Source organism: Solanum tuberosum, unplaced genomic scaffold (assembly GCF_000226075.1).
Source record: "Solanum tuberosum cultivar DM 1-3 516 R44 unplaced genomic scaffold, SolTub_3.0 scf00315, whole genome shotgun sequence".
Classification (NCBI taxonomy): Eukaryota; Viridiplantae; Streptophyta; class Magnoliopsida; order Solanales; family Solanaceae; genus Solanum; species Solanum tuberosum.
The window spans coordinates 292,682-317,918 of record NW_006239239.1 but is presented as its reverse complement, the minus strand read 5'-3'; the positions used below and the strand labels follow the sequence as shown (position 1 = coordinate 317,918).

General features: G+C 33.6%; 2 protein-coding genes, 1 long non-coding RNA gene and 1 other non-coding gene across 20 annotated transcripts; all 4 read right to left on the bottom strand.

The window, feature by feature from the left end:
- Positions 1-945: 945 nt before the first annotated feature.
- Positions 946-11,707, bottom strand: LOC102599322 (replication protein A 70 kDa DNA-binding subunit B-like). Of its 14 annotated transcripts, XM_015314720.1 has the most exons (18): positions 10,805-11,706; positions 10,326-10,515; positions 9,811-9,972; positions 9,336-9,419; positions 9,061-9,211; positions 8,275-8,452; positions 7,853-7,905; positions 5,902-5,938; positions 4,476-4,654; positions 4,101-4,386; positions 3,915-4,005; positions 3,629-3,762; positions 3,474-3,552; positions 3,257-3,392; positions 3,009-3,166; positions 2,798-2,921; positions 1,762-2,052; positions 946-1,252 (listed from the first exon to the last, which is right to left on the bottom strand). In XM_015314720.1, the coding sequence occupies exons 9-17, from the start codon at positions 4,617-4,619 to the stop codon at positions 1,765-1,767; spliced, it is 1,440 nt and encodes a 479-aa protein (XP_015170206.1). In that variant the 5' UTR covers positions 4,620-4,654; positions 5,902-5,938; positions 7,853-7,905; positions 8,275-8,452; positions 9,061-9,211; positions 9,336-9,419; positions 9,811-9,972; positions 10,326-10,515; positions 10,805-11,706; the 3' UTR covers positions 946-1,252; positions 1,762-1,764. The 14 variants fall into 14 exon arrangements, 13 of the variants coding, with proteins under 13 accessions (XP_015170206.1, XP_015170201.1, XP_006360166.1 ...); XR_368319.2 differs by lacking the exon at positions 5,902-5,938 and having other exon boundaries at positions 2,798-2,874; positions 10,805-11,707; XM_015314715.1 differs by lacking the exon at positions 5,902-5,938 and having other exon boundaries at positions 10,326-10,724.
- Positions 6,162-6,293, bottom strand: MIR8023 (microRNA MIR8023). The gene has a single exon (NR_127183.1). It is a non-coding gene; the product is annotated as a microRNA MIR8023 (primary transcript).
- A 1,469-nt stretch (positions 11,708-13,176) lies between the features above and the next one.
- LOC107063181 (uncharacterized) lies at positions 13,177-16,227 on the bottom strand. Its single transcript, XM_015314711.1, has one exon. The coding sequence runs from the start codon at positions 16,225-16,227 to the stop codon at positions 13,177-13,179; it is 3,051 nt and encodes a 1,016-aa protein (XP_015170197.1).
- Positions 16,228-16,632: 405 nt separating this feature from the next.
- On the bottom strand, positions 16,633-24,559 carry LOC102601094 (uncharacterized). Of its 4 annotated transcripts, none has more exons than XR_368320.2 (9): positions 24,360-24,559; positions 24,237-24,277; positions 24,100-24,121; positions 21,457-21,590; positions 19,558-19,626; positions 19,255-19,325; positions 17,860-17,943; positions 16,828-17,049; positions 16,653-16,712 (listed from the first exon to the last, which is right to left on the bottom strand). It is a non-coding gene; the product is annotated as an uncharacterized lncRNA (long non-coding RNA). The 4 variants fall into 4 exon arrangements; XR_001475121.1 differs by having other exon boundaries at positions 24,373-24,559; XR_001475120.1 differs by lacking the exon at positions 16,828-17,049 and having other exon boundaries at positions 16,633-16,712.
- Positions 24,560-25,237: the final 678 nt, after the last annotated feature.

Below are 25,237 nucleotides of genomic sequence, written 5' to 3'. Positions count from 1 at the left end.
TACTTTTTATGTTATTTTCAAACAAACTTCTTTTGTTTCAATATGGAATTAAAGAGTCAATAAAATTTCTTTTATGATTTTTAATTATGTTTTTTTTAATATCTTATATTATTACATTGTGATTTTCAGTACTTTTTATGTAATTTTTAAATATAGAACAAATTAAAAGAAAAACAAAGAAATTTTTAAATGAAGAAAGTACTAAAATTTTCAAATAATCACATTTCTATATTAAAATGTTAAAAACTTTAGAACTCCACATATATGCACAAAATAATATACGGAAGACAAAATAATTTTTAAAATATATATTAAAGCTCTTTCTAATAATATCACATATTTATTCTATTTTTTAAATATGACTCCTTCCGTATCAATTTATTTGAATTTTTTTTTATTTCACTTAAAAAAGAAAATTACTTCTTAATTTTAATTTTTTTACATAGCGTATCTATGATTATAAAATTAGAAATACTTTTTACTTTAATATATGTGATATATTTTAAATTTAAGATTACAAAATTTAAAAATATTCTTCATATTTAACAGTTCATGCAGAAAAGAAAAAGATGAAACAATTAAAATGGAAGAAACAATATAAATAATTTATTAATGAATGAATTAATTAATAAATAATATTCAAAGATCCCTGGAGGATAGAAATTGGAAATAATAAAATATAAGAACAATGCAAGGAAAAATGAAATGGTGTACAGAAGTAATAATAGGGCCCACACAATTAAAGCCGTAAAAGAGGGAAAAAGCAGGACGAACATGTATAGTACAATTCATGATCCCTTTTGTACAATATAATAGTGCAATGTTGGTACACCTCAACTCTCACTTCTAATAAGTACTAGGGTAGGGAGGCCCGTGCCAAGCACGGGCCCAATAGTAAAAATATTGTAATATTAATGCATGAAGGGTTAAACCGTTTGTAGAAGATAGATAACACGAGCTATTATATTATGTACTATTAGAAATATATAGAATATGTACAATAGACATAACTACGATGTTGAGTTCAACGGTTTGCACATACTAACTAATGCAATATAACCAAAATAATATAGTACATGTTGCAGTTTTGGAATATAAGATTAGCATGTCATTGTCTATGATATTTAGAGGACACTGCAGTTGGCCTGCGGATAGCTAATCTTGCTGATGCAAAAAACCAGAGCATAGGGAGAGTCGTTTATTATAGTGTCCCTAGCATAAGCATAAGTCACAAAATGGTGTGAGGGAGTACCTGTAATTACACAGTTTAAAGTATGTTAGAAAGTGCAAATATGGCGACAGATAGCAAAGTCATTTTAATATAGGGAGTAAATAGAAAGAGAAGCATGAAAGCAGCATAAAATTGATAGAGTTGCTGTTGTGCCTATTGATAACTGTGTATTATGAACAGTGAAAATGAGAGGGGGGGAAAAAAAGGAATTGTTAACCAATTGATTTGAGCATGGATATGAACAAGGATAGAGATTTATTACGGCTGAGTTAATGTGAGACTCTGCAATATTATGTCAGACAGAAAGAAAAGGAAATGCAGAAATTTGAAAGCAGATAAGAGCAATTGCAAAAGCAGCAGCATAACACTTACAATGTTTTACAGGAAGTACGTGGATAGGTGTATAAAAGAAAGCAAGGTACAGGTAAAAGTAGAGACCTTAAGCAGCAATGTTCGCAGTAAATGTAAGAATGGGGAATTCATAATCATTCTGAGTTATAATTTGGTGTGAAGTTGAGACGTAGACTGACCTTTTACACCTTTTTGGTTGGTGTGGGTGGTTCAAATTTTGCCGGTGCATTTGAAGGACCAGCTGTAGCAGTTGTTACCATGACCTCTACGTCACCTATTTCCAAAGGCTTTATCTTTTTAGGAGTCCTATCAGTAGTGCTGTCTGGAGTATGTTGTTTTTCCATGTAGGAAAGAATGGACAAAGTTGCATTTGCGGTATTTGAGCTGCCCCAAGATGACTTCCTTAACTGAATTTCGAATACTTTGTTTGACAGCATCTCATGGACATGAGTAAGAGACAAAGATTGTCGCTGTAAATGTAAGAAGTTAGAACAAGCAATTTAGATCAAACAGAAAATCGAAGGATATAATAAGAGAAAGCCTGGTTTTGTATCATAGGCCAGAAAAAGAAAATATACATCAAAACAGTAAAGAGTGCAATTTTACTCCTTTTTTCCCTAATGAATATGCAAAAGTATCTGAAATAAACACATGTTTGACTTTAAAGTCCAGATGCAATCCGTCATTTCACTATATGTTGCAGAGCATTTGTTGTCTGACCAAAACAGTATATACAGAATATCCAAAAAGGAAAATGAGCAGAATTGTTCAGCAAAGCCTCAGTGACAGATTTAAAGGCTGTAGAGAAACAGGAAAGAATAAAGAGCAGGCGTTACTATGATCAACAGAACATCCTTGGATATAACAACAAAAAGGCTGGTTTCCTATTGCAACCCATGAGAAGAGAATAAATAGAAAAGCAATAAAGATTACAACTTTGCTCCTTTTTTTCCCTTGTCAATGTGCAGAAACACGTTAAATAGACATATCTGTCAGTTTAAAGTTCACATGCATTGAAGAATTTCACTATATGTTGCAGGACATTCGTTGTCTGACCGAAATAGTATATACAGAATACCCAAAAAGGGAAATAAGCAGAAATGTTCAGCGAAGCTTCAGAGACAGATTTAAAGGCTGTAGAGAAACAGAAAAAACCAAAGAACAGATGGATTTGGCATTGAAATGTACAGGTAGCTAGTGGGAATGAGCGATAACCTTAGTGCAAGTGATGTCAAATATGTCTTCTGCTATCATGGACAGTAATTTTTCTCCTAATTCAGCTGAGATAGATGCTGTAGTTATAGTAGTATTGTCAATAAGATCAATTTGGAAGCTACAGCTGAAATGAAGGAAAGTTAGAAATATGTGTATAATATACGGTATAGTTTGTAGAAAGTGTAATTTACAAGTTAGAAAAGTATAGTACCGAGGTACTAATGATGTTTTCCGATTGCATTTTGGACATTCAAAATCCTTTCTATCCTTTGTTCGCTTCTTCTGTTTGCATCCTGAGCATTCAAGCACACAAAAGTCTTGGAACTCATCTAATATGGCCATCTCTGCTTCAACATAGAACATTCCCATCTGTGGGAAGTTGTCATCATTTAGGCAAAGTTGCAGAAGCAGAAAATGAATATGTATACTATCAAATCAGCAGGTTGAAGTATGACTTACAGAAGGTGCTGATGAGATTTTTGCAATAGAGATAAGTTGTTGGCCAGCAGGAGTGACTATCATGGGACTGATAGATGAGGTTGCTGAGGTTTTCTCTGACGGAGAACCTAACAACATTGTCTTGTTATCTTTTGCCCTGTCGTTAGATCAAATAATATGTTTAGTAGGTTATTTAGATGCAGAGTAAAGCTATAGAATAAATATGAAAGGTCAGTACCATTTGATGAGCGCCACTGCCTGTGGGTAGGTAGGATTTACACGGAGTGTGGAATTGTACCTAGTCTGCAGTGACAACCCTGTATAACACATAGGTTGTATATGGTGTTGTTAGTATATAAAATTATGTTGGTAAGAAGTTGAGTATATATGTACCTTGATAAGTAGAGATTCCTATACTCCTTCCGAGGATTACAAGCAGATCTGGTTCTGTTGCCATTTTTGAGGAAATTTCATGTCCTTCTATTTCTCCAAAATCCTCCCATAGAGTGAAGAGAAACTGATTTCTCCTGAGAATGTCAGAACAGAAGGACAGAAGAGTAAGTACTATGATAATGCTGAGATGACAATTGATGATTTCAGTAGACAAATGCAGCAAGTGGTTACTAAGTAAAAAATATTACAGTAAATGGGAAAGTACACTGTGAAATGTGATACTTACTGATTGTCACAAAGGGTAATTTCTCGACACCTATGCTGACTGCGACCGGCGTTTTTTTGAGGACCACAACGAAGAACGATTGCTAGTATATCTGCGTGTATATAGTACAGAATGAAATGTCGGGAGCCTTCTGCAGCAGTAAAGATGTTTATTTCAGTCTGGTAACAGCTAGTACAGTGGATGTACCTATTTCAGCAGCAGAATCGACCATCAGATGAGGAAGGCGGTCAAAGCTGGTGATATTCAGCTTGGTTGGCGGTGGAAGTGGCTTTTCAACTTCATGAGATTCTTTGATTTGTTCAATTACTGTTTCTTTGTCAAGAGTCCACTGAAATTTATGTATTGGCTTGCCGTATGAAGTTGGTGAGACTTTCACTTTTGCAGTAGAGATGAGGTAGGTATTGAGTAGTTTAAGCGTAGCTGCATACTGTGCGATTTCGTCGGTGTACATAACTGCCTTAATTTGGCATTCCTGAAAGTGACAATTATAGAAAGTTGAGATTAAGTACGTTGAGAGGGAAAGAGCAATAGTGATAATGTAAAATATAATAATGAGCTGACCTCTTCATCTTCCAAAATTAAATTTTGGAATGTACATTTCTTGTCAAGGCTTTCTCTTGGGCGGCCTATTTCGACAATTTGAACTTTGCAAATCCAATCTTGTGTTGCTGGTTCTATTTGGTTGATGTTCACTCTTAGTACCATGTTTGTAGGAAAGATAGTTAACCAAATAGTAGTATCTGCAGGATAGCATGAATATTAATGCAAGCTACTTGCTTTGTTTTGTTTTTATGAATAGGGCTGAATAAATAAAGGATATGCAACATTGTTTCAGTTGTCTAGAGAAGAGGAAAGAAGGAATGAAATGCAAGGAGCAGTGTGGACTAAAAAGTACCTTATAGTTGCACAAATGAGCTTGTGATGTAGTAACAAAGCACTAACAAACTCTTGTAAAAGCAAGTTAGGACATAATAAACTTTGTATGTTCCCAAAAAAAAAAAACAAAAAAAAAACAGAAGAACAAATGAAAAGGAAAATAACAGTGCTGTCACAGTAGAAGTAGAGTTGTCTGTAAATCTTTTAGGGCCCTTTAGAGCTCACTGAAGACAGACAAGCAGTTTGCAGGCATTAGTAATGTCGAGAGTACAGTTGGACAATTGTTTTTTTTACAGAAGATCTGTTACAGGGACAGAAAATGTTGCCGAATATTAAAACTGCAGCAATTATCTGTGAAACTTGAGTCAAAGCACTATGCATTTGGGGAAAATAATATGAAAAAGTTTACTGGAGGTAGTAATGAAAAGGAAAATAACAGTGTTGTCATAGTAGAAGTAGAGTTGTCTGTAAATCTTTTAGGGCCCTTTAGAGCTCACTGAAGACAGACAAGCAGTTTGCAGGCATTAGTAATGTCGAGAGTACAGTTGGACAATTGTTTTTTTACAGAAGATCTGTTAGAGGGACATAAAATGTTGGAGATTATTAAAAGTGCAGCAATTATGTGTGAGAAAGTTTACTGGAGGTAGTATGTGATGGCCTATGTATGACCTAGTATCATGGAACATACAGTTTGTACAAGAGACCTAATTTGTGACATTTATTTATATCTAAAGGCACCAGTTAGTCTTACCAAAAATGTTTCCTAATTTTCGTAGAAAAACGCATTTTTCATGTTGCTATTTAAACTGTGAGTAAAAAGAAACCCACAAAAGAGACAAAAGAAAAGAGATATATTGCAGATATTGTGATCATGTTGGGCATGAAGCTAAAAGCATACTGATGGATCCATGGCATAGCTATGAAAGATTGAATAGTATTGAAAGCATTAACTATGAGCCATCAAACAGGAAACTGATAAGGGAGGCTATTGACATTCACCAAATAACAGTAATTTTGATGTATTTTGATTTTCTGTTTTGGTCACAAGCAGAATCTGGAAGAAAAAATGAAAATGGGAAGAGAGAAAAGTTGAAAAGGAAAGAAATAATACCTGAGAAAGGGAGCAAAAAATTTTCTTCAATGAAAGCCTATTAAATTTGTGTTGTATGAGTACTTCTATATATAAGGGTAAGGTAAAATATTATATATATTATATATTTTAGAGAATATATATAACAATATGTATTACCTTAGTCTTATCTAATTAGTCTTATCTAATGTGTTAATATTCTAATTTGTTTAAATATATATAGTAGAAATTATAAAGGACAAAAAAATTACATGTGTCTTCCTAGAAATTCATAGGGTTTTGGTTGCCAATGAAATTGTGCCAAAAAAGACAGAAAATCAGTACATTTGGCAGTCCAAAAAGAGACAAAATCATTACCTTTGACTATCTAATGTAATGAGTTTTTTTTTTTTTTGGCATTATTTCATTGGCAACCAAAAACTGCATGAATTTTTGAAGAAGACAGTTGTAGTTTAATTGTTGTTTCTAAATAAGGAAAAAATATATTTTTCTATATCTATCTATGTATCTATCTATATCGATGTGTATATATATACTCTCTCTCTCTCTGTGTCTCTGTCTGTGTGTGTTTATATATATATATATATATATATATTTCTCTCTCTCTCTCTCTCTATATATATATATATATATATATATATGTCTCTATATATGTGTATATTATTATATATATGTGTGTCTGTCTATAAAAATATATATATATATATGTGTCTGTCTCTATATATATGTGTGTGTGTGTGTGTATATATATATATATCTATGTATCTATCTATCTATATATATATATATATATATATGTGCACAGACAGACATGAAATGATGTGGCATCTGGTTAGTACGGTAGCAAAAATAGTGTACGATTACCATTTTGTTTCTACTGTAAATTTGAATGTAGGAAGTAAAATACATTTGAATGCCTAATAAGTTTAGAAGCACAAAGAGATCATTAATGCGTTTGCATTTTCGTTTACTACTTGGGAAAGTTCAATCATACTCCTTGTAGGTTTCTCCTATAGCAAGGCAAATTCATTACTGTGTATTTGACATTATTAGGGACTCTAAATGTCAATGATTCAACCCTATATGATTACGGGCAGAATTAACTATACTAAGGTTTAGCAAGTATACAGTGTATTAGTTAAAACTATTGAAAAGCGATGATTGAAATGAAGATTGTATTTTTCAGACCACTGTAATAAAGTAAAAGGTGAAATGACAGTTTACCAACAGTAGAGCATATATTAAAAGGCATATATGTGGTAAAGGCATAAAGAGCAGCCATGTGTGAGGGTAAAGCATCTATGTGGCTAATACATTGGGTAAAATTGTTGGATGTTTGGATTTCCCAAAGTTAGCTGTCTGTTTAGTGCAGAGGACCTAGATAAAGAAGATTGTCTCGTTGTTTCAGCTAAACTACTGTAGTTTATTCTGGAAATTAAGAAGTTGTTCTTTCCTGTTGAATTATGTTTCATTCACCTATTCACTACATATTTGTTATCGACGTCAGCAATGTAGAAATCCCAGAAGCAGTAAGACATAGAGTGGAGTTTTCCACTAGTTCGACATGATATATATACTGCAAATCAATACTAAGTAAGGCCACTAATGAAAGAATTGACTGACATTTGCGTGTTAGTAGAGTGAACAGCTACAGTATATTACATTGATTTGCCTAGAGGGCGCTATCTTTAGTATATCATATAACCCATTTAGGTATAATTACATTTGATAAGAGCCCTTTTGTTCCCATTGAAATGTATATAGAGAGTAGAAGAGAATCACCAAATATACAGTAAGATTTGGTTTTGCCAAAGGACACGAATTTAGTATGCAATTTACTCCTAATAAGCTAGAGACTTTTGTCATCAGAACAATTGGTTTAACGCGATGATTTTATAATATGTGTATGTCATTGATTGAAGTGTCTATAATTGAGAGAGTAAAATGAGCAGAGCAAATGCTGACAGCATACCTTTGTTAGGTTGGCAGACGGATGTACAGGAAGAAAGAAATAACATGTGGCAGCTGCAATGGAGGTAGCAAATAGGTGTCAACAGAAGAGAGCCTTTAGTTGTTGTAATGTTTAAATCACGCGGAAAGTGAAAATGCAAAATAGGAGTGGCCTTCATTTTGTATCTATTTACAGAAGTAGGCCTAAATGTATAGGTGTAAAGAATTTATTCATTTTGTTGGACATAGGAAACCTTGATTTACTAAGAATGGCAATTTACTGCTAACAAGCTACACACTTTTCTCATGAAAGGAATTGCTTTCATTTGATGATTTTATAATATGTCTATGTCATTGATTGCACTGTGTATGATGAAGAAGTCATTTTCATTTCATAAGAACTATAACAGAGGGATTTTGAAAACAAATGGAGAATTGTTGTACCTGCTGCAGTATTGGTACTTCAGCATGTACATTAGCGCTGAGTTGCCAGTCGATTGAAGCACTGCGTATACTGTCATTGTTGCAGCAGTTTGCTGATGTTGCTATAGATTGTTATTATCTTCATGGTAAGAAGTTGAGCAAGCACAGTCATCTTTGCTCTAAATTGAAAACTGTTGACCTACAATAGAATAGAAAATATGTGCTTTAGGATATATATAATATATGTCTGTTTTCTGGAAATTAGGAAGAAGAAGAAGTTAAAAGCTGCAATCCAAATAGGATAATGTATGCTGTAATTGACTGTGTTGTTTAAATATATATATGAACTCTCTCTTTCAACTGATGAGATATATTATATGAAATATAAAAGAGTAGAGAAAGCTAGTGTTTAGACTGAACATGTGTGCTATAGTCTTAAATTATAAGCAAAGTAAATAGTTGAAATATATAATATGACAGTGTGGTTGGCTTTTCCCTTTACTACATGTGAAAGTTGAATGATAGTCGTTGTAGTTTTCTCCTATAGTAAGGAAAATTCATAAATGTTTATTTCACATTATTAGGGACTTTAAATGTGAATGATTTGAGCTTAGATGTTTATGGTGAGAATTATGTATACTAAGCAAAACAGAAACGGTAAAGCTTTATATATATTTGAAAATGAAATAAATGAAGTTGCAAGGAAATATAGAAGATTAAATTTTCAGCAAAGTTGAACTGTAAATTTAGAGAGAATATGCTTAGGAGAAAAAATATACGTAGTTTTCATGGAAGTGACAGAGTTACCTAAGTTAGTGTTCAGACTTTATGTGCTGTGCTGTGACCATGTAGTCCATTAGTTAATTCACGACATTGTTCATATAAATGCTGGATGTTTTTGTCAGCTTGTTCTGCAGTAGAGCAGATCGGTAGCACTGCACGATGATATGTGCTTGGCCTGCGAAATTGCAGTTGCATGGATGGAGAATGAAGTCAGAAAAAAGGAAGAACAATTATTGTATACCTAGGAAGTTAGTATGAGAACTAAGGTTGTGACTAAACTACATGGAGCTCAAATGTACCTCGTACTGCTCTCTGTACTTGATTTCATTTGCTGCGTTTTGACCACTAAGAAATACAGAATTCTAATCCCCAAATATGTGAAGCTGCTACAATAAATTTAAAATGTTGAGAGACCAATTCAGAAGGCTAATTTGTGTTGACGTTTTAAATAATGTTATGTGATACAATGTATAGACCCTATGCTCTTCTATTAACGTGAATTTGCAATCAAGTATAGTTGATAAAGTTTCTTAAATGAAGACTACTAATAAATTCCATAGAGAATGAATAGTGTTGGAGTCTTCTATTGATACACTATGCAACATATAGAAGCAAATATGTTGTTCAATTTACATAGAAAAAGGATCGATATTGTGAACAAAGAAGCAGAATGATTGGTATTCTCAGCTGTGAAAGAAGAACAAGTTGAAATATGGGTTGAATGGCAGAATTAAGAACAGAAATGCAGGAATAAGCATGCAAAATCACCTGTACCTGCTTCCTGTGCCTGGCGTGTTTTCTTTTGTATGTTGGAAACATTGCTATTGACGTGAGCAGAACCATCAGCAGAAGGTATGTGATGCAATGTCTGGACATGAGGATAATTAAGCAGATTCATTTTTGTAGAAACGAATTTAGTGTTACCACTGCCTGCAGCTACAGTCATGTGGCCGTGTTAATCCTATAGCTTGAAATTTAAACTGAAGGAGTACAAATCATGTTCAGTGCACGCAATTATTATATCACTCTGCACCTGATTTGCATTTGCACATAAATTCTTAGGAGTTAAATTTAGGTCCAAAGGGAAGCAGAAAATTGAAATTGGATGCACACATAAGTAAAGCTTAGGTATAGGACAAAAATGATCAGTCAATAACTGTAAGTCCCTAACTGAAATTGAAAACCATAGAGGATTTTAGTACATAACTGTACAGAAAAGGTGAATAAGACAAATATTAGCCTAATAATACAACAGAAATGTAGGAACAAGCATGCGAAAACATTTGTACCTGGTTGCTGTGACTGGCGTCTTTTCTTTTGTATGTTGGAAATATTGATATTGATGTGAGCAGAACCACCAGTAGAAGGTATGGGATGCGATGTTTGGACCTCAGGATAGTTAACCAGATTAATTTTTGTAGAAATGATGAAGTCTGTGTTACCACTGCCTGCGGCTACAGTCATGTGACCATGTTAATCCTATAGTTTGAAATTCAAAACAAAGGAGCACAAATCATGTTCACTGCACGCAATTACTATATCAGTGTGTAGCACATTTGCAGTTGCACATAAATTCTTAGGAGTTAGGTTTAGGTCCAAAGGGAAGCAAAAATTAGAAAATGGATGTATACATAAGTAAAGCTTAGTCGTAGGACAGAAATGATCAGTCAATAACTGTAAGTTCCTAACTGAAATTGAAAACCATAGAAAATTTGAGTACACAACTGTATAAAAATGGTGAACAACACAAATATTAGCATAATAATACCTTCATCTCTTCATGTACCGCAGCCATTTCCATTTGCAGCTGAATTAACTACTGGAGGCATAGGCGGTGATAACTGTTTTTCCTGAAGATCTCCTTCAGCACCAGAATCTTTACTATTTTCACTTCTACGACATCATCATCCTTCGCTTCTAACTCTTTTATTATTTTTTGGATCATTCAAACATCCACAGCACCATTTGTAGCAGTTCCTTCCTCCTAAAGTGATACTCTACTTTCTAACTATGTCAAGTTTTCTAAATACATCTTTAGTTTTGGCTCAACTTTAGCTTTTTCATTTTGTAGGTGCTCATATTTTTTCTGCATATCCTTCAATTGATGGAGAATTGATTGAAGAATATGTAGAGGAAAAATGAGAAGGTAAAGAGCGAAAAAGGTAAAGTTGAGGCCAAATTGGAGTTGTATTTAGAACAGTTGAAAGAGTTAGAAAGTAGAGTATCACTTTAGGAGGAAGGAAAAGCTAGAAATGGTGGTGTGGATGTTTGACTGATCCAAAAAAGAGTAGAAGAGTTAGAAGCGAATGATGATGATGTCGTAGAAGTGAATAGTAAATCTTCTGGTGCTGATGGAGATCTTCATGAAAAGCATTGTTGCTAAATCTGATCAATGACAAGTGCTTTTGATAGTCCATTACAATTCCTTCAACCAGAGAGAAGTCTTTATGACGAAAAGCTAATTTTAGATATGACATTAGTTGCAGTATAGAGTAAGCTTGCGAGATAGAGGAAGAAACCATTGGTATTAAATGGTAGGGGTTTCCTAAGCTGCATGTTGTTGTAGCAAGCGAGTTAATCATTGGTTTTGTGTCAATAGTCATGGCAAAACCTATTGAAAGTAAAAAGTGTAAAATTTGCTGAAGAGAGAAGAGAGTTGTTACCCGTTCATCAGATGAATTGTGAGAGTGAAGCTACGATGCCACTCAAGAAAATGGCCAGCAGGTGGTTAATGAGATAGCGATGAATTGAATGTAGTGTTTCTCCAATAGCAAAAATATTGTTCAATTCAACATTCAATTTTTTGCCCATGAGATCGTTGGAGTATGAAAACAAAACTACAAGGAAAAACAATGGAGCAAAGGCAAAATGAAGTTAGAACATAGACCAAATAAAGTCATAAAGAAAATACCAAAAAACCAAAGAAATGTATAGTTGTGAAATAAGTGCGACCCTTAAATTGGCAGGCGTAAATGGATGTGAAATTGAGACCAAAGTAATATCAACTATTAATTGTTAGTAATGTAAAACAGAAAAGGTGAAGTAAAATAAATTGAAATTGAAGAATGTGTCGCATAAGGGTGGCTAGTTGTTACATTTGTTGCTTTAAAAAGTATCATGAGAATGCTTTTTGAATAATTTCGTCATAAACTACATTATATGTAGAATGATCATTTGTGTCTTCTGCTGTAGGCGGGCGTATTAATATTTAACGTTGTCTGAACATTTTGCTCTAGATAAAGCAACATAAAGTTGTCCATGTGAAAAAACTGGTTCGCGCAAATATATTCCAACAAAAATCTAATGTTTGACCTTGAGCTTTGTTTATAGTCATAGCAAAACATAATCTAATTGGAAATTGTGTTCTCTTGAAGGGAACTGGTAGCTTCTCATCTTCTGATGCCAGTAATGGTATCTTTGGAATAAAAACATGTTTATTTTTGAAATCACCACTGGAAATAGTGGCACTGATAACATGTGATTTAAAATCATGACATATTAATCGTGTACCATTGCATAAACCTTCAGTAGGATTTAAGTTTCTTAATAATATAACTGGACAAATTTTTTTCAAAATTAATCTATAAGGTGGTAAGTTAGCAGGATGTAAGGTATGCAAGAAATCTTCAAATTGGCACTGATCATTTGGTTCTATTGTTTCATCAATAGCTGTATAGACTGTAGCATCATCGGGAAATTTATGTATAAGCATGTCGTTTATTTCATGAACAAAATCATTTTTTGTTGTCAAAATAATACGGGAAGTTATAAAAGATGGATTAGAATAGAATGTACGGAAATCAGGATAAGTTACATTAAACAAACAATTCAAAGATTCGATTTCATTTGTAAAGGGAATGACAAAATTATTGGGAATTTCAATTTTGTTGTAGTTGTTAGTTTTTTCTTGTCCAGTTCCAATTCTCATTAAATATGCAGAAAATGCTGGATCTTTTTTTGCACGCATGTTTTCAGATAAGCATAATTTTTCGAGATGATTCCAAATATGGGAGTATAATAAACTTTGACCAATAAAGTCTTCTTTTTTCCCATTACGAACAACAGGAAGTGTTTGTCTAAAGTCTCCCCCAAAAACTACAACTTTTCCACCAAAAAGTGTTTTTGTATTCATAAGATCTTTTAAAAGTGTGTCAAGAGCTTCAATGGTGTTTTTTTGGCCATTGAGACTTCATCCCAAACAATTAATTTTGAATCTTGAATTAGAGTTGCTAATGAACTTTGTTTACTAATATTGCAGCTAAAATTTTCATCGATGTCAATGGGAATTTTGAAACGTGAATGAGCTGTTCGTCCTCCTGGAAGTATTGAAGCTGCGACCCCAGAACTTGCAGTTGCTAAAGCTATGCATCCTTTTGTTCTTATAGCAGCCAACAAAGCTCGATAAAGAAAAGTTTTTCCTGTTCCAGCAGGACCATCAATGAAAAAAGCTCCTGATTTATTGGAATATACTCGTTCAAGAATTATGTCATAGGCTCTTTTCTGTTGAATATTCAATTTGGTGTGTAGATGTATATCTGTTTCAGAGACTATTATATTTCTTTCAAAATATATTTCTTTTGCCTCATTAGCTGTTTTAGAGAAGCTAACATTTCCAAATATATCTTTGAATTCATTTATGTTATGTCCCATTGAAAGTAGAACCTCATTAATATGCTTTAAAACTAATTGGTGGATATCCTTTTTGGTAATAGTTAAAATTATTTTAAAATCTTCTGACATAGAGTCTTCATATTTTTTCCAAAGATCTTTTGGGTTACCAGGATTACAGTAAACTAATAAAGTTGCAAATAATCTTCTTAAACTATAAGGCATTTGATAGCTTACAGCTTCAGACATACACTCAATTAAGTTATTATCAGAATTTAATAAGCCCTTTTTTTCAGCAGCTTCTCTAAATGAACTGTACCATTTTCCATCTATTGTACGTAGATCTTCGTATGATTTTGGTCCTCTTATGTTCATTAGAAGCAACCTAAGATAATATCTTTCTCCTTCAGTTGGATGACATGTGACAATACGTCCAATAGTAAGGCCTTGTTTTCGACGTGACCACATTTTGTATGATGATGACCATACAAAGTGTTGAGGAAACTCTTTATAGAGTAAATTCAGATTTATAGCATCGCTATTCAATTTGTTCATAAGGAAAAATTCTGTTAACATGGTTTTCTTTATCATTGGATTGTTTATTATTTGATCGATAGTTTGGTTATTTTTGAAAGAAACAAAATGTTGTCCATGAAGATGTAGTTGCAATTGGCAAACAGTTGGAGTCATTTCACTTATTGCAAAAGCAAATAGACGCCACGCAGCTTCAGGAGGAGAAACCCATCTAGCAGATTGGTATTCTTTGATTTCATCTATTTGTACATTAGTATCATTATTATGTACAGCGAATGCAATTTTGTCATGTCCTTTGCAAATATATTTGTAAATGTATTTAACAACCTTAATGTCAGAACATATTTCAACATTAATGTGACAATTGAATTTCCTAAGTAAAAATGGATTATACGGGACAATCCAAGAATTGTCAATGTTGTGTCCTCTAACTTTGATTGGTCTGATCATTTTTGCTCTCTTGTAAAGAGGATAAGATTTTTTTCCTTTTGTTGTTTGTTCAACAAGTTGTTTTGGATATTTGAACTTACATTTTCCTTCTTTTTGCATGCAACAATTTGAAGGATTTAAATACCCACAAGGACCATGGATCATGTGCTTGGTCACAAGTTTGTATAAATGATGGTCAATATGACGATCAGGTAATTCAGCGGATACAATTTTATCATATGATTGTGGTGTTAGCAATTTATATTCATCCGTAAAAGGAATGAGAAAATGGGCATGTGGAAGACCTCGTTTTTGAAACTCAATTGTATACATAAAAGCTGCAATTTTTCCAAATATGTTGGTTTTTTTAATATCTGTTTTAAGTTCTTCTACTTTTGCTCTGAATACTCTACTGACTAAATCAGGTCTGTTTTGAACTTCTTCCATTGGCTGTAAATGTTGTTGTATTTCAGGCCAACAAGGATTACAAGTCATTGTCAAAAATATGTCTGGTTTTCCAAAATGTTGTACCAAAGCAATGGCATCCATATATCTGCGACGCATATCTCTTGGGCCTCCTATGAAACTACCGGGAAGGAATTTTTGTCTGCCAATATTGGAAGCATCTCTTTCTCCTTGCCTTAATAAATCAATAATTCCTTGAAAGGCTTCAACTCTAAATAAATCTTGATTAAATGAAACAAAATCTAATCTTTGTGTCTCAAGTTTGATATATTGGTCAACTATGTATTGTTGAAATACTCTACCGGAATGTAAAGTTTCATTTGGTTCTTCATCTCTAATTTGAATTTTATAACAATAATATTCACGACAAGAAACAGTGTCTCTTTTTCTTAATCCTTTTGATAAAACGTTAGATTCAATGTGAAGAAGTGTATCAATAGAATTGATGTTTTTTATACTTGGTAGTTGCTCATATTCAGAAGAAATTTGCCTTTTTGAATAGTTGTATGTGTTGTTCAATTTTTTAATACCACAATGCCAGCCATTTTGACCATAAGGAAACAATAGTGGATATTGTAATGGGTCATAACATCCATAATAGTAATTGACCAATTGGGTTTTCTGACTATGAGTATAAATTCGAATATGTGGTGTAGGAATTTTAGCATTTACCTGATCTTCAATCCAAATTGCCCCAACTTCAGATGAAGTTGGTAAGTTATATGTTCTTTGGTCTAAATTAGAACTTGAGTTTAGAGCAATGTAAAATTCAGATAAATTAGGAACAATTGTTAATGATCTGAGAAAAGTGCAGTATGGATTAAGTTTGAGTATATCCATGAGTTTTGCAACAATTAGCTCATTAAGATTATCTGTTAATGTCATTCGATTTGTTAGCTCATTTTCATTATCATAGAAATATAACTGTAAGTTTTTCCCCTTTCCTGTTGAGGGTATCAAATCGTCAATGAAGTGATACATTTGTCCCTGGACTCTAAATGTATAGATGCCGCGATTTCTCTTTGCTAATTCTCTATCATAATGTACACCAAGTGAAGTGAAGGCAAACATATTATTGTAGGCTCTACTGTAAGTGCGAAAATGTTGACTTTCTTTGGAGTCACCCAAGAATAAATTGCGCAACTCAATAGGCATCCTATGAGAACCTAATTTAATTGATCCATTATCGCAACAAAAACCTGGTGATTCATATTGAAATTTTTTTGCTAGACAAAATTTGCAATTTGGAACTTTTTTAAAATCAAGTAATCTTTTGGCAATAAATTATCATTTTGTAGATTGACTTGTAATTTATTTCTACCTGTGTAAGGTAAAAAGCAATGATTTGTTATATATAAAGTGAAAGCAGTACATTGTGTTTAATGATTTTTGTAGAAAGAAGCATACCTTTATTTGCAGTACGTGGTGGAGGTAATTTGGTTGCAACATGAGATGCAGCTGATGTTGATCCTAGTATAAGGAATAGGAATATTTAGAAATACCTAGGTAATTATGACAAATGACTATAGTAAAAAAAGACGAAGTAATATTTTTGAACTGACCTAGTTCAAAAGTAGATAAACAACTAACTATATGTTCTCCTCTAGTTGTAGCACCTGGTACGCTTGTAGGTTTGGAAGCTACAAGCCAAAAATAAGCAATGTAAATGTATTAACGGTTGAAGTGTGTAACTATAGCTATAGATATTTACAAAAGAGATTTGACCAAAGGAAGATAAGAATATGCTTAGCTAACATTGTGGAGGAGATAACGACGAAGTGGTAATTGTAAGAGCAGCAGTATTATTTGATTGAAGAAGGGATTTCTGTCTTTTGGATGCAGCCCTTTTTTCTCTTAGCTGGGATAAAAGTAATTCTTTTCTGTGCGGTGACATTTCTGCATATCTAGTACGTCGACGCAAATTTCGATGAGAAGTTTGTTCTTGGGCAAGGACATTATCTCTATTTTGTTGAATTCCTGTTTGAAGTAATTGATGATTTGGTTAAACAATTTATACCCTAATTTAAAGGGGGAAAATACATAGAATTGACCAAAAAAAAAGGCTTGCGGTAGCATGAGGGAATATGGAGTAATAAGAAATCACATATAGGTATTACAACATTTGGATGGAAATATGGAAGGGAGCTTGTTCAATTGATTTAAGCAGTAGCTGTTTGTACAGTCAGTGCATCATACATTCTCTGCCAACTTGTAAGATTGTACTTTAGAACAAATGGAACATAAGTTATATAATAGAACATGTTTTCAAAATTTAAACCTTATGTGGTACTTTAGTAGTCATATAAATAACTTTATGTTGCCGTGAAGGAGGCAACTATTGTCATTATTGTGTTGCAAAGTTTTGATCATTGAAAGAATGGGAAAAGAGAACATAACTTCATTAGATTGTCTTTTACCATCATGAAAGCAACTTCATTATTCCAAATATTCTCCGGAAGGTAAAATACTATATATTCCAAAAATCTTTTTGCAGAAAAGACTATTGTCACGTTGATTCACTATTAGCAAACGAATAGACTGAAGATACCAGATGGCAACTAAAGCAGACATGTTCTATGCAGTTCGAAATGAGTTGTCACCATTTGAAAGGCCGTAACTTTTATTCATATGCATAAAGTGATTGTCATTGGAAAAGAAGGATATTCTTTGGTTGTTGCTATTTTCAAAGTTCCATATATTTGCAGGAATAGAAATATTCAGAGATAGGTAGGTAATTAGGTGAAATGAATATAGGCAAAATAATTGAAGTACTATTTCTAAACTAACCTAGTTCAAAAGTAGATGAGGAAGCAACTATATGTTCTGCCTCAGTTGAAGCACATGGTACATTTGTAGGTTTAGAAACTGCATCTGCAAAATGAGGAAAATAAATCTATTAACAGTAGGTCAGTTGAACTGTGTAACTGTAGCTATAGATATTTAGAAGACATATTTCATAGAAGGAAGATAACAATATGCGTAGCTAACCTTGTTCAAGAGATAATGAAGAAGTGCTAATTGTAACAGTAGTAGTACTATTTGATTGGTGAAGGGGTTTTGGTATTTTTGATTGAGCCCTTTTTTCTCTTAGATGGGATAAAAGTAAGTTTTTTTTCTCGGGTGACATTTGTGCATATCTAGTACGCCGGCGCAAATTTCTCGCAGAAGTTGTTTCCTTGGTAGGCGCTTTATTTGTATTGTCTTCCATTCCTATTTGAAGTAATTCATGATTTGTTATACTGATTTATAACCTAACATAATGTAGGGGAAAAGCATAGAATTGTCGAAAACCAATTGGAAGGGAAAAAGCCAAAAAGGTGAACATAAGAATGTGTTTAGGTTTAAATTGAAGGATACACAATTTGAAAAATATATGGAAAGTAGAATGAGAGTAGCCACCATGATAAGGCCTTTGTGAATAGATGGACAACTTAGGAATAGAAAATGTGTATGACATGCAGCATGTATGACATTCATCCTATATAAGCGTAATGAATATTTTTTAATTTCTTCACAATGATTGTTTAGCATAGACAATATTTGGAGTGTAATTGTTGTGCTGAAACAAATAAAATAAGTTATCATGTTTTTCACATACGAACATTTTACATATGGAACAGAGAAAATCTGTAACAAGTACGATTAAAGGGGTTAAAATAGTTTGTGTAACATACAGAATGGGTGTTTAAGGTTTTCAGGAAATGTAAGACAAATGACTATGTAGATTAATACATTTCGACTGTTGGATATTTGTAGAGAATGTTGGCACTATGGTAGTTAGCATGTATGTACTGATAATGCTGTGCTGTAGGTAATGTAACTGAGTTACAATTAAGTCCAAATAATATTGGGTGAAAGTGTATAAGGAACTTTGCTGTTTGAGTAGTAATAATAACTAATGTGCAGGTTCAACTGTTTGTAAGAGTTCTCTAGTGATATAAAGGGACTTAAAGCATATGATAGTGAAAACATTTTGCCAAGGCAATTCAGGTAACTGAGTAATTCAACAGACTGATAGTGACATGAAGTTAGACCTAAAGATAAAGTTTGTTGCAGCATAGGCAAATGTCAGTTTTATGGTAGGTGTAAAGGGTGAAAATGGATATACTAATAGCTATAAAGAATTTGCAATTTCATTGAAAAATTTTGCTGTTCAAATGTAAGAAAAAAAAAATTGGTCACCTGAAGTACAATTGTATTTTCTGTATTTTGCCAAAACCTGAACAATCAGAATGAGCAGATTTGTTTATTTCCTGTAAAGGAAGAAAGCAGCCAATAAAGTAAGAGGTTTCATAGTAGTGTGTGTAAAATTTCAAGAGGTTTATCAGACGAAAACATAAAGAATTGCGTTGAATGAAACGGAGATATACACACACATGAGCATTGGACTACTGTAACTGTCTAATGTACAAACGTGTTTGGTATGACTCATGTTCTGAAGAAAACATGCTAATAGAGAAATAAGTTAGGCAAGTATTTGATTACCTTGTGTTGCAGAAATGCAAAGAAATAATGCTTGAAAAGTCAAAGGGGTGCCGTATATGTTTTCTGTAACTGCAAGGAACGTACATTAACTATAAACAATTAGTACAATATGAGAAAGCAAAACTTTGTCAAGTAAGATTTAATATGTTAAAGTAATAGTTGAGTTGCAGTCAGATGATGCGGGAAACAGGCAACTCGTGGAAAGGAAATCAGAACGGCAGGGCGTAAACATAAAAGTAGAGCACAGAAGTACCTAATTACACTGGAGAATACCTTTCCAAGTAATATAGGCATTGCCCACATGGGTATATTGCCTAAACAATGAATTTGGAGCAAAACAGTATATGTTTGCAGTACTTTACCAAAAATGGGACAAAGCATCAACGGAAAGCAGGAACACAGAGTAGAAAGGAACTTCTACCTGCATAAGTAAGCCTATGACGTAGTACCAAAGCATTAACAGACTGTTTCCAAAGGAAGTTAGGAGAAGCAAGGAACATAAAGTAGAGAATGATGAAATAGCACATAGCATGTATCCTACTATTAACCTGTGCTTCCATCTTTATCTCGTAAGATTTTATGTGAAAGTTTTATGCAATCCAAAAACAACAGCTGGCAGAAAGACAACACCTAAATCAGTGCCTGTTCATTACGAACAGATAAATTTGGAGCAAATGTGAAGGTTGTCACAGACTGTGGAACAAGTATACCCCTTCAGAGTTGTAGCCGTTACTATTGGCTCGCATAACGTATAGAGTACAGAAGGATATTAAATTTTATATGTTGAGTGAAAACACAGAATAAGCAGCAAATTAAAACAGAAAGAACGGTGCTATCGTAGTTGAAGTACAGTGATCTGCAAATGTGGTAGGACGCTTTAGCAGAGTTCAATGAGCAGGTAAAATGAGGTAAGGAAAAAAAGCAGAAGTAACAGCAGCAAGTTACACTTGAAAGCAGTGGAAATAGAGGATAGAGTTTTCAAATGTGTCCGTTCAGGAAAAAGACATAAACAATGGACATGCAGCAGAGAGAGATGATGCACATTTTGTATCAGTTGCGCACAGCTGAATATGCTGTAGAAAATATGTGGGAGGAAAAAATAAATTTTTGTAGGCTGCAGTTGAAGATAGCGCAGAATGTGACAATTTTGTACAAGTTTTGGGTTCGTATTAAAGAAAATAGGACGTACAAAGTCAGTGGGGCAAAAAGCAACTGAAGAATGCCTAGTCCTTTGAATAAACATTGGTAAAGAAAGCTAAACTACAGGATGAACCAGTAATTTGGAATGTGATGAGAGTGCTTACAAATAGAAGTGACATGTATTGGTGAGTGCAATAATTGTGTCTCGTCCAAGAGAGAAGGGGGAAGCTGTAATTTGTATTATAGTGGCTATTTTTGTTACTTTGTTTTGTCAAACTTACGGAAGCGTAATATGTAGTTGGGCTGTATATTGTAAGGATATTTAATTGCAGATAAAGAAATGATAAGGTAATGAAACAAAGCAAGGATAGCCTTAGAAGCAACCATTTCCATACCGTGCTAGGCATAGCAGTTAATGAGTTTCAATAGGTGCTAACAGTTTGGACTATCAGGGAAAACAGGAAATTGAGCAAAGTTGAAACGCTAAGTAAAGGAGTTCAGTAAAAAGTGATGTCCAAAGACTGGGAAGTAAAAGAACAAGAGAAGCAATAAATTAGCATTAGAAAATTGTAGAAGTACTGTAAGTTGATCCTAGTAGCATTATGTCAGACTGTCATACTGGAGTCAATAGTACAAACGTGTGAGATAACAAATGTGACTAAATTTGAGATTTTATTGTTACAGTTGAAGTAAAATATGAGTCAATAGTTCCTGGGGCTAACAAATTGTATAGAGCATGGGAGAAAACCTATAACGTACCTGTGAGCACATGTGGGATGCGTGTGAATGTTGTGGACGGGCTACCATGTATATATGGTTTCTGGGGGTAGTTGAAGAGCCTGCAGGCTGTCCTGTATCACCGGTATTTCTACCTTTCAGTTGCAAGCAATCTCCTGTAAAAGAGAGTTTGTATTTACGCATGTTCAAACGGAGGAAATTCAATGTGAAATAAGTTAGAACAACATATGAAACAGGTCCAAAGAAGCATTAATTATACTGCATGGAATATTTGTAGCAGCTAACGTTGTTTTAAACAATAATAGGCATATAAGTTAAAGCAAAAGCAATGTGCAAACAGTGGATTGTAGGACTATTATCAGAGACTTTCCTACCGGAGTGAACATGTGAAGTCAAACATCGGAGAATAGCTCGTGGATGTAGGGAAGTGTATAGAGCATGCGACAAAACATATAAGTTAGCTGTGAGCAGCTATGGGATGTAGCTGAATCTTGTGGACTGCGTAGCATGTATATAAGGTTTGGGTTAGCAGCGGAACAAATCGGTATATCACAACTATTTCTATCGCTGAGTTAGAGGAAATCTCCTTCAGGAAGAATGGAGTATTTAGGACTATTCAATTTAAGGAAATTCAATATGAAATAAGTCACAAGTACATATAGAACCAATGAAATGAATAATTAATTATATTACATGAAAAAAATAATTTCCTTTTGGCAATGAAATAGTTTGGAGAAATATGAAAGCAATTGGAAGCATAAAGAAGAGGGAAAGCACAAATGGAGAAACCCTTCAAAACTGAAGTTTTGAATCAGTGAAAGTGCGAAAGTCAATTTTGTGGTTTTCAGGGGTTGTGGTGGTTCGATGGTGAAGATAGGGTAATAGCCAAATACATGGAATTATTCAGCACAAGTTTGAAGCACATACATACAGTATAAGATGGGCTAATATGATGTAGAAGAGAGAAATTAGGAATGACAGAAACAGCAGAAGAAAAGACAAAGTAGGAATTGGAGAGGCATAAATTGGGACGGGGCAAATAACATATATTGTTAACAAATTAGGTTAAAGATGTAGTATAAAATAGAAGTATGAACACCGTAATGTATTAAAGAGAATGTTACTATCGGCAACAGAACATCAATGGATATAAGAAGAATAAGCGATGTTTCCTATCAGAAGCCCTAAAAATAAACTATAGAGGAAAAGAATAAAGATTGCAACTTTACTCATTTCTGCCCTTATGAATAGGAAAAACCAGCTGAAATAGACATTTGTTTGACTTTAAATTCCAGAGGCATTCAAGAATTTCAGTATATGTTGTAGAACATTCCTCGTGTGATCACAACAGTATAGACAGAACACCGAGAAAGGGAATAAAACAGAAATCTTCAGCAAAGCCTCAGCAACAGATTTAAAGGCTGTAGAGAAACAGAGACCAGTAAAGAACAAATGTTACTATGATCAAAACAACATCCATGGTTATAACATAAAAAAACCCGGTTTCCTATGACAACCCATAAAACGAATTGTCAAGTGACTTTTTAATAGCTTGTCACTTGGCCTAACCACATTGCAAACTACTCTCCTTTTTTATACAACTGTTATAAATTAAATCTTTCATTCAATAACTTAATCCAATATGTTTCCACCACTTACACTTAGATATTTTTTGTCTTTTAAGTAAAGTAAATAAATTTAAATTAAATATCGTCATACAACACCATATACACATAGTGATTGTACCTCTTAATCACTTATGAGTATAATCAATACTAATTGAGCGTTAGCTGTAACAACAATTTTAGGAAGTGGTGTCGATATTTATAGAAGGAAAAAATAAAATTTTAATTATCATTCTACATACATATAAGAAGGTTATATCATTGAGTCATTAGTTTAGACTAATTTTAAGATAGAAGAGGTATGTTCAAATATGCCAATAGGTAACTACTTTCAAAAGGAACTATTTTCCTGTAGTGTCATTCCGTTAAATATATAAATATTTTTTTCATAGTATTAATACATATATTTAGTATAATAAACAATGATATTATCACTGGTAGGGAGATACTATTATTTCTTGTTCTTTTATCCTCCTCTTGGTAAAACAACATAAAGTGGGAGAAATTCCTTGTTTAACCAAAATCACAAGCATTGAGGGGATAGCTACCTATATAGAGGTGGAAACTGCAGCAATTTTGATGGCTCTAAGGAAATGCAGAGAGGTTAACCTTAATTCATACTATCATTCTTGAAACAGACTCGTTGAGTCTTAAAGAGATAGTATTGAAGGAGTGGAAGATTCCTTGCCAAATAACAGAAGAAATTGAGGAGATCAGACAGATTATTAGGGCCATTAATTGCAAATTTGAACATATATTCAGAGAGACAAATCAATTAGCAGACAAGCTGGCAAATATAGCACTGGATCAGGGGACACACGTATATGTTAATAATTTTCTACAACTTCCTGTTGAGCGTAGAAAGTCATTAAATATAGACAAGGCTCAAATATATCTATCTACCTTGAGAATCAGATCTAGGAAAATAAATAACTACATTCACAAAGGCTGCAGGTGAAGTATCACAACACTACCTCTAAGAAGAGAACAAAATAAGGTAAGGAGGAGAGCACAAAAGATACTAAGAGGTAAGACTAACCGTTGCGAGCTGAGATCCTTAGCTATGCCACCCAACGACAATATTGGAAGATCCATGGGAAAAGCAAGAGTTCAGAAGTATAGAAAGAAGAGTTCAGAGGGAGAGAAATTAGGGTCGCCTAAAGGATGAAGAAATACCTGCGCACGTCGTCCGGAAGAAAGTGAAATCTTCAGGAAAGCTTCAGACAGAGATTTAAATGGTTTAGACAAACAGCAAAGACTAAAGAAGAGATGGAGTGACCCTTGAAATTTTCCTTATACCATAAAGAAGAACCTGCGCAGGTCGTCGGCGACAAACAGAAACGTTCAGGAAACCTTGAGAGAGATATAGATAGAGAAACAGAAACCACTGAAGAACAGCTCGATTCGCCCTTGAAGAGTTGAGAAGTCGACGGAAGAGTTGAGAGGGAGAGAAATTAGGGTAAGAAATTTGAGAAACTTCTAGAGAAAATGAGAAAAGTTGTTGGTCCCGTAAATGTACAATTTGTAAAGGTACAACTACCACTGCGTTTAGTGCAATCAGCAGATGCAGTGTTGGTCCTTTGAAATGTACAATTAGTACTGCGCTTAGTACAATCAGCAGCTGCAGTGTTGGTCCTTTTTAAGTGGCATATCTAAATAAGGGTAATAAAGTAAAGTAATATATAAGGTGTCAAATTCTCTTCACTGAATTAACACTATTGCTTGCAGTCACTAAGTGAAAGCCCACAAGGCCCATCCAATCTATAGCTCATGCAAATCTCTAATGACGTTTGCATTTAGATGGAACAAATTCTTCTAGTTCTCAGTTTGCATGAATAATTAGATAATTAACCTAAATAATTGCTCACCCAGTCACTTAAATTAAAAATAGCCAATATATATCTGTGTAAAGATCCTTTCATGCAATAACTTAGGCAGGATATTATTATTTTTTGCAAGAGATGTCACATTTTAAAATAAGAACAAATAAATGAAATACTACAAAACCATAATTAAAAAGAACACAATATAAACAAAACAGAAAAAAAAAAACTCACGTATATAACTAAACTCTTCCCAATTAGTTTAATTTTTTTGAAAAAAATATTCAATAATCTCGTTAAAAATAAATTAAACACTACTTTTTTCGATATCAGACATCATACGATTATTTAAAA

Coding starts and splice junctions, on each gene's coding strand:
- LOC102599322 (XM_015314715.1), bottom strand. CDS start 8,351: ATGACAGTATACGCAGTGCTTCAATCGACTGGCAACTCAGCGCTAATG. Junction 4,006..4,100: donor CGATTCTGCTGCTGAAATAG/GTACATCCACTG, acceptor ATATACACGCAG/ATATACTAGCAATCGTTCTT. Junction 2,053..2,797: donor TTGACATCACTTGCACTAAG/GTTATCGCTCAT, acceptor TTACATTTACAG/CGACAATCTTTGTCTCTTAC.
- LOC107063181 (XM_015314711.1), bottom strand. CDS start 16,227: ATGCCTATTGAGTTGCGCAATTTATTCTTGGGTGACTCCAAAGAAAGT.